This window comes from Salarias fasciatus, chromosome 6, assembly GCF_902148845.1.
Source record: "Salarias fasciatus chromosome 6, fSalaFa1.1, whole genome shotgun sequence".
NCBI lineage: Eukaryota > Metazoa > Chordata > Actinopteri > Blenniiformes > Blenniidae > Salarias > Salarias fasciatus.
This window is the reverse complement of record NC_043750.1, coordinates 18,412,134-18,424,014: the sequence shown is the minus strand read 5'-3', so window position 1 is coordinate 18,424,014 and position 11,881 is coordinate 18,412,134. Positions and strand designations below refer to the sequence as shown.

General features: G+C 42.7%; 1 protein-coding gene across 1 annotated transcript; it reads left to right on the top strand.

Annotated features, from left to right (window-relative positions):
• The first annotated feature begins 3,421 nt into the window (after positions 1–3,421).
• Positions 3,422–10,214, top strand: LOC115390033 (WD40 repeat-containing protein SMU1-like). Its single transcript, XM_030093689.1, has 12 exons — positions 3,422–3,547; positions 4,624–4,834; positions 4,914–5,066; positions 5,158–5,274; positions 5,977–6,099; positions 6,865–6,984; positions 7,083–7,199; positions 7,324–7,451; positions 9,088–9,214; positions 9,304–9,465; positions 9,787–9,939; positions 10,051–10,214. The coding sequence occupies exons 1-12, from the start codon at positions 3,522–3,524 to the stop codon at positions 10,147–10,149; spliced, it is 1,536 nt and encodes a 511-aa protein (XP_029949549.1). The 5' UTR covers positions 3,422–3,521; the 3' UTR covers positions 10,150–10,214.
• The last annotated feature ends 1,667 nt before the right edge of the window (positions 10,215–11,881 follow it).

Genomic DNA, 11,881 nt, shown 5'->3' with positions numbered 1-11,881 from the left:
CACCCACATGAGGCCGTGCTGCACTGCAGCTTGAATGTCATGCAACTTGTTCTTGGCAGAGGCAACAATCTAAGTGAGGAATTATGAGTTGGTCCTTTTGGGAGAAAATGTGCCGGATTGGGATGTTTGCTGGAATTTAAAAAGAAGAACTCACCTCATCTGTGGGTGCAAGGAGCACAGGGAATGAAGCCTCCAGCCAGTCAAGACTCCTGCAAGCAACAGCGTTTGCAATGGAAACTGTGGAAAACATACAGCAGAGTGTGGTGTGTTCAAACTGCCTCAGGAAAATCATCAAGCAAATTCACATTCTTAATTTGACATTTTATTAAATTAATCATTTTTGGATTGATGCTGCTAAGACAAAGTACTTACTGGTATAACATGTATTTTTAAGACTGATGTGGTTTGATCAGTAAGCAAAATATTTGCTTCTCTGTTTTATATGAAATCAATTTCAATGTGATAGGATTACAAATGAGTGCATCATCATAAATCAGTTATAGTTTTTCTTGTCTCAAACGTTCAGAGTTTGTGGGACTCACTGTGCGGCTCCAGTTTCTCGATCACCGGTGTCACCGTGACACGGGCGGCCGTCACGCTGCTCTCCAGCACGTCGCACACCGACGTGAGGCCGGGATGGGAGCGCTTGGTGTCGGTGTACAGGACGGACAGTCCGGCGCAGGCCGAGCGGACCAGCGGCAGCTGAGCCAGCCGGGCAGCGGCGCTCAGCAGGACCACCTTCTGCAGGAACACACACCGATAATGCAACGTTAATCCTGCAGGGAATTCAGAATGAAGTGAGATTAATTAATTAATTAACCTCCAGTGCGTAGACTCACCTGATTGTTGTTGTTGTTAAGAAACATCTTTGCATCTGTCTGACAAAGAACAGAAGGTGAATATGAAAGGAAATACTGAAGAAAAAAAACAGTCCAAAAAAAAAGAAAAACAGCGACTCCGGTGAGATCTTTATGAGGCGTGGTCACGTGCTCAATTAGCGCACACCTGTGATGAACGAGACTTCAAATCTCGCGATACCTCAAAAGAGTGGAGAAACAGATCTCACCGGACCTATTGAGTGAACAAAAAAACATATTTTAGAAATTGATATATGGTTAGAAAATTGTGTTTTAAGCCACCTCAAAAAAAAAAAAAAAAAAAAGAAAGAAAGAAAGAAAGAAAGAAAGAAAGAAAGAATCTGCATGACTGATGCCTGTTTGTTTCTGAAACCAGCCATTCCGAAGTGGATAAATCAGCAGTTATAGAAGCTGGATGGATATCTCTTTATAATGGTAAAGCTTAGAACTGCATCAATAATGAATCAATATACAGTATGGGTTAGATTTGACGATTTGAGCCATTTGTTCACTGTATCACAGCACGCAGAGGATAATCACAACAGCACAGCAAATCTTTGACTGCCTTCTCCCCTCCCTGATGGACATTTACACCTCCTGATGCCACAGCAGAGCACAGAACACCATCAATCACAGCTCAGCTTGTTTGACCTGTTGCCCTCTGGTAAGTCTACAGATGCAACAAGTCAGAGACAAACAGACCCAGAAACAGCTTCAGAACCACCTTTAATTCACACATCGGTTGATTCACATATTCTGCACATCACACTTAAACATCTGTGAAGCAACTGTGAAGCCATATTGCTGTTTTCTTTGTTTTATTGTACTATTTCTGCTTGTTACATTTTGTTCATTGTATATTGGGAGATATGTGCCACAAAGCACTTTTGTAAAGGAATCCACACTGACATGTGATGCTACTGCAGCCTTAATTCCTTTCATCTGTGACCCAAAGACATGAACATCTGCAGATATTCATAACATCTTGGACTGTAGTGGAGCCAGAGTGGGGGCAAGGGGGCGGTCGCCCCAGGGCCCACAAGGTCATAGGGCCCCGTTTCATGTGATGTGTTCACATTTACTCGTAAATAAATTATTAAAATAAAATGTGCAGTGTGTGTGAGAAGGTATACGCATATGATTGTGGGCTGCCATTTGCCAATTCTTACATTACGACTGTCCATGAATGCATCAGAGCTGTAAGCCAGCGCTGATTGGCTGTGCGGCATGAACGAGTTTTTTCTTTTGCACTTGATCTGAACTCTTTGGAGGGAAGTTAAACAGTATGCTAAACACTATGCTAGCCACTAGCGGTACTACCCAAAACCTAACATCGGAGCCACTGGTGAGTCAGTGAAACCTTCAAAAATATTATCTTTATCAGAATGCTGTGGTCTTAAACACCTGCCTATTTGAATGTGCCTTGTGTTGCTCTCAACTATAAGAGGCCGCTGAGTCTATTTTTTTTCTAATATACATGAATTCCAATAGACATAGATAGCTGTGTCTATATCTATCTGAATACATTGTGTAATTTTAGACCAGCTGTGTTCATTTTATATTTAAGCTGTATCAAAGATGGTACAGATTTAGCCAGTGAGGTTTTATCTAAGTTTTCAGCACCATGGACAGCGGACGCTCTGAGATTGACAGCTGTCAGGCTGCATTTGTGTGTATGTGTGCGTGCGTGTGTGTGTGAGCGTGCTCGTGTGTGTGCGTGCATAAGTGTATTTGTTCTTTAGAACAAGTTTGTGAACTGGTTTGTGACTTTATTCTGCTTTCTGAGGCATGTAGGTTTGCTTGGCTCAATAAAAGTGAGCATTAGTGTGTTGTTTGATGGTAGGATGAGGTATTGTTTGAATGGTAAAATTACTATCATAAGGGCCCGTAGAGAATGCTCCGCCCCCTCTGTACTGAGACCCACGCTCAGCCTCTGATCTTGGATCATCTGCGACAGTCATGTTACAAGGAGACATGTATCTTGCTTTTCAAATGCATATCTTTAAAAGCTTTTCATCAGCTAATTGCTCCAACAGGAGGCTGATATTCTTGTCAGGACTAGAAATCGTGACTTAACGAGAAGCAAAAGCAGGCGGATTGAAAAAAAAACCTTCAGTGAAGTGGCTCATTAACACTCGGAGTGCGCGAGAGCATTAAACGGCATGTGTAATTAGAGACAAATGTGGTAATGGTCTTTAATCACCGTGCGTACAGGGACTGATAGACTCGGTGATCATGAGGCCCAGACGCATCCAGCTCTGCGTCTGCATGTTGATGAGCAGGGCGACCACCAGAACTCTCCCTGCTCCTGAGCGAGGAGAAGCACGCTCTGAGCCACGAGGTTCTGGTGCTGATGTTGCGTTGGTGGGTGTGTGTACCCTGAAAGTGCCGCTGCAGCATCGCGCAACGTGCCCGGGAACATCTCCGCGTCTCCGGATCCCGCCTGCGTCAGGAGGAGGAGGAGGAGGAGGAGGAGGAGGAAGGAGGTGCAGCTGCAAAACGCCAGTCACAGGGTTTAGGGACTGCTGAAAAAAAAAAGCGGCGAGACACAAGAGGAGCACGTGTAGTGGGTGGTCCTCTGCAAGCAGCCTTCACGTGGCTCTAGCGAGCGCCGAGCCGCCACACCGTCAGTCCAGTGCGGCAGCGGCAGGAGGCAGCAGCAGCATGACCGTGGAGATGGAGCCTGCGGAGTAAGTGCGCACTCTGTTTTCTTCTCTCTGACTTTTAGTTGATTATTTTAAATGGAAAGTTATTATTGCTTATGTTTTTTTAAGGCCACCTGTGTGATCATGCAAAAAGAAAACACTGTTTTCTTTAAACCCATGTGGGTTTGCTACGCATCACAAACTGGGATGCAAATTGTCTCCTTTTGGATATTTAATAGAAAATCATAATGTTGATGTGATGTTTATATGTCTATAAATAGTTCATGCATCTGTCTTTTTGCTCTGATGCTGTTTTCGACGCGCACACCCATGTGGGGTTAGGTTGGGGACACTCCCACCCAGTCACACAGACCTTTTAATATTAATACCTGCCATTATTGTGGTCAGTAAAGCATGCAATAGAATTTCTCTCAAGCAAGGAGGCTCAGAATGGTACATTGAGTCACTTTATTTTGAACAAAAAGAAGGTCCAGACCTCAGACTTCTTTCATCCAAGCAAATACACAATGTACTTCAGAGTCAGGATCACAATTGTTTGTCATTAATACAACATATAATGAACTTTCACATATGTGCCTGTAGATCTAATGTGTTTACCTGTCGCACGATAACATATGGGTGCTTCTCTTATTGGACTGTTTTCATGGAGAAGAAAAGTGCCTGTATTGTGAAAACAAAGAGTATTGTGGGGAAAATAATGCAAAGATAATCTCAGTGCAACAGTGGGTGATGTTGATTCAGAGAGCAGATGCTTAAAATTGTGTGTGTGTGTGTGTGTGTGTGTGTGTGTGTGTGTGTGTGTGTGTGTGTGTGTGTGCGTGTGTGTCTGTGAGCTAAAATTGATACATGGAGAGCCATAAAATTTAATGTCCTGCAGAAATGAGAGACAAGGTTGAAAATAATTGCTCAAACGTGTTCAGTATCGGACACGATGAAATTCCATGAAAGGCAGGATTCTCTGTCCTCCAGAGGAGCAAGCTGCAAATGTAATCCTTTGTTTTGATTTCGGTTTGGAGCCGCATGTGACCATTTCTAACAGTGAGATGATCAGTCTGTGTTCCCAGTGAGCCCTTGTTGACACCTTTCCTTCCTTTCTGTAGCGTGATCCGTCTGATCATGCAGTACCTGAAGGAGAACAACCTCTACCGAACACTGACAACCCTACAGGAGGAAACCACAGTCTCCCTGAACACAGTGGAAAGCATTGACAGCTTTATTGCAGATATAAACAGAGGCCACTGGGATTCTGTCCTGCTGGCCATTGAGTCTCTCAAGCTGCCTGACAACACACTGATTGATCTTTACGAGCAGGTACATTTTTATGCTCATTCTTGTCTTGGTTATATTCTGTAAATTAGCAGCTTTTGATCAGCACCGTTTCCTTCGAAAGGTTGTGATGGAGCTTATTGAAATGCGGGAAGTTGGCGCCGCTCGGTCCCTCCTCAGACAGACGGACCCGATGATCATGTTGAAGCAGACCCAGCCGGACCGCTACAGGCATTTGGAGAGCTTGCTGACATGCACCTACTTTGACCCTCGTGAGGTGAGAAAAAAAAAAAAAAAGCACGTCTTCCCTCAGGACGTGGGACTGGAGTGAACTTCTTCAATTAAGACTGTCATCGCTCTCACTGCAGGCGTACCCAAAAGGCAGCAGCAAGGAGAAGCGGCGCAGAGCGATAGCCGAGGCTCTGGTGAGCGAGGTCAGTGTGGTTCCTCCTTCTCGCCTCATCGGCCTCCTGGAACAAGTCGGCGTGAGTATACCGATCGATAGTCTTCTCAATACTCACTGTAATTGCATGGCCAAGGAAGCAACTGAATCAATACTCAAATGGCTCTCAGCCGGTGAAATAAAGATACTAAACAAACTCCTTCTTTCTGCTTTTTTTTTCCTCACTCTTGTTATTGCACAAACTTATTATAAGGTCTACAAATCATTTGTTTTCAAAGACTCCTAACTTTGAGCAATGAGTGTCTACATGAAGATGAAATTTTTTCCAAAACTGTAGATGTTTTCAAGTCACAACTGAGACTTTTAAGCAATATTACACCAACCACAGTTCAGCAAAATGAAACAAGCATAATAGATCATTTGATTTGTTAATCTGCAGAGGGAATTCAATCACACCCCCACAGTTTCATAGAAAGCTCTCTGGGACATGGATAACAAATAAGAGCTTTCTGAGGAATAAAACTGAGAACGTTCAACATTTGGTTGTAATTGTTTAATGAAATAATTGTACATTGCGGTTTGAATTTGAGTGGCTGCTATTATGAATGATTTACTGAAGCAATACTTTATTATAGAAAGCAGTGATTTAAGAGGCAGAAATATTCAAAAGATCAGTTTTTTTGGTGTGCTTCTTGGTTTTATCCTTTATTTTGGGTTTTTGACTGTGATACTTAAGTATCACACAAGTGTTGTGTGTGACTACTGTTCTTCCACTTTATTGCAGTCGTTGAGACTGCAGCAGTATCCAGGCCATCTCTCCCCTGACATAAACATCAACACATCTGGCAGCAAAGAGCGGCTGGTGGAGAAAGAAAGCTACCCGACGCAGCTGTACCGCCACATCAAGGTAAACACACGTCACCTCACATTCTTCTGTCTTTTCTGTGAGTTTGAATGCATTTTGTAGCTGTTATGGTAATCAACAGCTTTACACATGGGGCCCATTCATTTGAATAAAGCATTCCCTCATCTGTGACTCTAACCTTCACCATTACAACCGGATGATTACCCACAATGAAGCATTAACGCTTGGAGGACACGCCAACCCGGAAAAAAAAAGGAAAATATGTTGTGGTTGAGCATTTTAATCACTACTAGGTCAGTCAGAGGTCAGTCCACAACTGCATAAGGCTGTCATGACACCAGAAATAAATTAAAGCAAGGACACACACAAACACCGACACACACACACACACATACACACACATACACACACAAAAATTAATTGCATTTTTCACCTCAAGGGCCTTCTTTTAGCCTCATGCGGTGTTCTCATCACTTACATCCAGATGGAGCTGCAGAGGGTCACACTGAGAGTGGTCAGCCCACACCTGTTAGAGGACTTCATGTTACCTGAAGGTCAAATGACGCTTCCATGCATCCATCTTCTATCCCACTTTGTCCAAACTAAGATCACAGGGTGCTGGAGCAGATCTCGACTGACTACGGCAGAATGAAGGGGATTCTCACCTTAGACAGGTCTCCGGTCTATCACAGTGAACACAGGGACACACAGTGCTAACCACTGCTCCACTGCACCGCCCACATGAATGGAAAGTTGCAAATAAAATCACGGAGCTTGATGTTTTCTGTGTGTGATTTAAATCCGCAGTTTGGTCGACGGTCACATGTTGAATGTGCTCGTTTCTCACCCGACGGAAAGTATTTGGTGACTGGATCAGTTGATGGTTTTATTGAGGTCTGGAACTTCTACACGGGAAAAATCAGCAAGGTGAACGCCGTGATGGATTATATATCGTACTGTGCATGTTTGCTCGTGTAGCTGTTGTGTTTCATGCATTGAATGCTCTGTTTACGTCGATGAATCAGGATTTAAAGTATCAGGCCCAGGACAGCTTCATGATGATGGACGATGCGGTGCTGTGCATGTGCTTCAGTCAGGACACAGATCTGCTGGCCACTGGAGCGCAGAATGGCAAAATAAAGGTGGGATTGCTTTTCATTTAATTTGTTCATTTAATCTCATAATGTCAGCACAAATCTGATCATATGTGTTATTGATGTTGTGCAGATCATTTTTTCATGGTGTGTGTGTGTGTTATTGGGACAGGTGTGGAAAATCCAGAGTGGCCTGTGCCTGCGCAGGTTTGAGCACGCTCACAGCAAAGGCGTGACTTGTCTGAGCTTCACGAAAGACAGCAGCCAGATCCTCAGTGCCTCTTTTGACCAGACCATCAGGTGGGGTTCGATGCTGTGGTGTTTATATTTGTTCAGTGAGTCAGCAACCTGCAGCTTCTGTTTCCCAGTAGGGATCAGAAGCTGCAGGTTGCTTTAGGATCCTTTAGGATGTGTGGGTATTGTGGCTCTCAGAGCACTGATGAAGGATGGCAGATGCTCACTGTCCAGTGGTTAAAATTTCTCATTTAATGATGTTCAAACTAACTATAAGCACATTGTGATCTTTGGTAACACTTTACTTGAAGCCCCTCTTTATAACACAATGTAAGTAGTTATAAACACTAATACATGATCACAATGCTTTATAACTCACTATACAGCAGTATACAGCATAGGATTAAGGTTAGGGTTAGGGTTAGGGTTAGGGTTAGGGTTTGGTCCTGGCATTGTGATCATCTATGAATGTTTATAACTACAGCTACACATGTTATAATGGCATTATAATGCTTTATGAATGTACTTATAATGTGTTATGCAGGGCGGCTTCAAGTAAAGTGTTACCTGATCTTTTGTTTAATATACACAGGATTTGGAAAGCTTTGCAAACCATTAGCATTATGCTGGATAGGGATTCAGACAGGAATTAAAAGTTTACAGTGATAAACAATAAAAGCAAATTAAAGTAAAATGAAAATCCTTACTTGAGCCTACTGTTGTCAAGACTCCAGTATCTCGCACTGATCTTAGGAAAAACGTGAGCTCTTTGTTGAAGCTCTGACTTGTCTGCTGTGGGCGGGAAGCGAGAGAGATGACTTTCCTCAAACATGATTCATAAAAGTTTTGAAGGAGCACACATGGGCGCCAGCTCAGCTGAGAAAACACAGTAAGCTTTTCTTACATCCCACAGAAGATGAACAGAGTGTGGAAGAGAGTAGAACAAAACAAACACAGGATTACAAAACAGAAGCAGGCGTGTCTTCTTGAGTTAAGTTGTCAAGTTTAGTTTTTTTTTTGTTTTTTTTGAAGAATATCATATTTACTCCACTTTTATCAGTTTATTATGTTTTTGCCATGACATGATATTTATATCGACTATTAAAACATTCTCAACATTAACGTAGGATGTTTATGACTATGTTTAAACCTTTATAACATCAGTAAAGGTTTATACAGGTATCATCTGTTCTTCACATACAGAGTCCCCCTCAGTGTGACGACGCTCTGAAGTGTGTGGGTGTTTAGTTTCTGATTTCCTGTCCATAATGCATATCTTCTTCATAGCCGAGGAGTTTTAATGTTATTTCTGACTGCTGGAGGGTGTGGGCTGAGCCTCTGCACATGTGCTGTGTGGGTGTAGCGCAGAAACCATGTGCTGAGGCACAAAGCTGCAACGTGTTCCTCCGCTCGCCGCTCCACGAGCCTGGAGAATTGTTTACAATGGTAAATCTTCTGTCGGGAGACGCAGTGAATCCGTGGGCATGAGGCAGTTTGTCACGGTTTTGCTAATCGGCACCCAGTCACTCAACTGGAGCTAAAAATAAACACATCAGCAGCTCAGCGGCGCGTCTTTGTCTGCTCTCGAGCGAAATCCGCTTTTGGAGTTTAATAGCGGGTTGCTGAAACGTTGAAATGAGTCAGCACTGCTTTGATTTCAGTCTCTTTCAAACGCTCACTTTTCTAACAATGTTGCTTTCAGGATCCATGAGCTGAGGTCAGGCAAGACACTAAAGGAGCTAAACGGCCATTCATCATTTGTAAACGATGCGTCTTTCACTGGGGACGGATCTCACATCATCAGCGCTTCATCTGACGGCACGGTTAAGGTATTAATGGGATTATTATTGTGACACACTATTAAAGGATTTGCACGGAATGAAACATCGGATTGTTTTTTTTTCTGTGTGATTTTCAGATCTGGGATGCTAAATCCTGTGAATGTATCCACACCTTCAAGTCTCTGTCGAGAACATCAGATGTCCCGGTCAACAATGTGATTCCCATCCCCCAAAACCCAGAGCACTTTGTGATCTGCAACCACTCCAACACAGTGTTCATCATGAGCATGCACGGTCAGGTGAGCGCTCTGCCGATCACCTCATATCATCCACTCTCTTAATTTGCCAATATTCAGGTTACTTCTTTAATTCATCATTTTTCTATTGAATATTAGAAAATACCTGCAGCAGAAATCAATGCCAAGAAGTTCAGACCCTGTTTTAAAAAAGTTATGATGAGGAATTGAATTGAGTTTTAAAGTCCTCATCCAAATCATATTAAATGTTTTCTTTGTTTAGATACAGGTGTTTTAGGCTTGAAAACCTGTGAAACTAAAATCGTGCACCTGTGTGACATCTGAGTGTGTGGAGGAGTGATGTTTTCTCTTCCCCCTCCTCAGAGTGTGAAAACCTTCAGCTCAGACAGAAAGGAGGGAGCAGACTTCGTGTGCTGCACACTGTCGCCCCGCGGGGAATGGATTTACTGTGTGGGGGAGGATTTAGTGCTGTACTGCTTCAACTACACGACAGGGAAGCTGGAGAAAACGCTGACGGTAAGCTCTGTTGCTAATATTCACAAATGATCAGAGTCTCACTGGATTCTTGGCGTCAGTGAGGGCCAGACTGATGTGTGCGTAGTGACCCGTGCTCGTCTGCGCCCACAGGTTCATGAGAAAGACGTAATCGGCATCGCTCACCACCCACATGAGAATCTGATCGCCACGTACAGCGAGGACGGCCTGCTGAGGCTATGGAAACCCTGAGCTGGCGGCTCCATCGTCACGCTGAGGACCCAGAAGGACGCTCACATGGTTATGAAGCACTTTGTTCGGTTCTTTTTTCAGTATGCAATAGCAAATATCAATCAATACATCTATTACTTGATCATATTCTTCGTCATTAATATGATAATTTTTTTCATTTATTTCAATGAGATGGTTATTGTGTTGCCCTCTACTTAAACAAATAGTTATCCTTCGTAAGGCCAACCAAACCGCTGCATTGTTTTAACCATGAGGTTTTTGTAAAGATAACTAACTTATGTTGAGATTTACCTCAAACCAAATGGGAATATATTGACCATGATAACCTACTGTCACATGTCACGTGAAGTCCCCTCTTTAAAAGGTGAGACTGACACTGAAAAAAATTAAAGCAAAAGAGAGCTCATCTCATTTCAGCAGCAAAAAAAATATATAAAACATGCAGACTGAAAAAGGAAAAATATAAAGTCATATAAATGCACTGAAGGTACAAAATAATGAGGAAAAAATATCCCTGTGATTGTAAAATTTACCAGATACGACAAAGTTACCCTCTACACAAGCCACAAAAATTTAATTCAAACAGTTCAACAACAGAGAACGAGATCAGAACCTGAGGTCTTCTTTTGTTCAGGGAGCTGGAGGATGTTTGGTTTCCATGGTAACTGCAGTAGCAGCTTCCTCAGGACAGGTAATGAGGGGTTCTTAGACCGTCCAATGACCACACAGATCAATGTGATTCTAAGGCGGTGTCAAACTACACGACGACGTGTATTTTCTGGTTTGTACATTTTTGTTTCATTTTTCTGACCACTTTTTAATCAAGTCGCTCCTTACCGATGATATTCATGAACTCAGGCTGATTTTATTTCATCTTCCAATAGGACTTCCATTCAAAATGCAAACTTCTTCCTGTAAAACAGACATAAATTTGCGGTAGCTTCAGTAACGTTTGTAGCGTTCTCTGGGTCCTTCATACTGTACACACTTCTTCCTCATGGATCCAACTTCACCTGTGCAGTTTTAAATCCCCATTTTCATCTCTTCTGTCTTGATTAGACATGAAAATGCATGATGGTGAACTGTCGTGAAAATATTTATACTAGCAACCGCCTCTTGTTTGGGCACAAACAAACAATATCAGGTATATGATTTGTCAGCTCCGGTTTATAAAAATGATGCTTTTGTAACTTCGAATTGAAGAATCTGTTTCAGGTGTACCGATTTGTTTTGTCGTCTGTGCGCCCCTTGCATGCTACCTCAGTACTGTATAAATGTGGTTCTGCCATACTTTTAGTACTTCAAAAATATGCATGAAGCCTACGAATAACCCTCGACAGAGGTCCAGTGACACAATCTGTATCTTGTGTGTTTAAATGTTCCTGGTCACATTGGTGTTCCTGTGCAGCTCCTCAGGCATGTGTGAAACAACAGCTCCCTCTACCAGTGACGCGCCGTCATCTGTCCCTGTACCATCCGTGTTCTCTATTTTCTGTGTATTCATTATCATATAATGGATACGTAATTATCGAATAAATTCAGACTTCTGCCAACGGTTCGTGTTTGTGTGCTTTTTTTCCTCTAAATTTATCCGAGTATCACGTTAGGCGTCTTTTAGCTGCCAGGCAGGCAGTGAACAGGAAGAGCTTGGTGAGGATTCATGGATGTACATAGTTCAGAATTACATGGAGATGCTTCCTTGTTATAAAACAAACAAAAAAAAAACTCAACC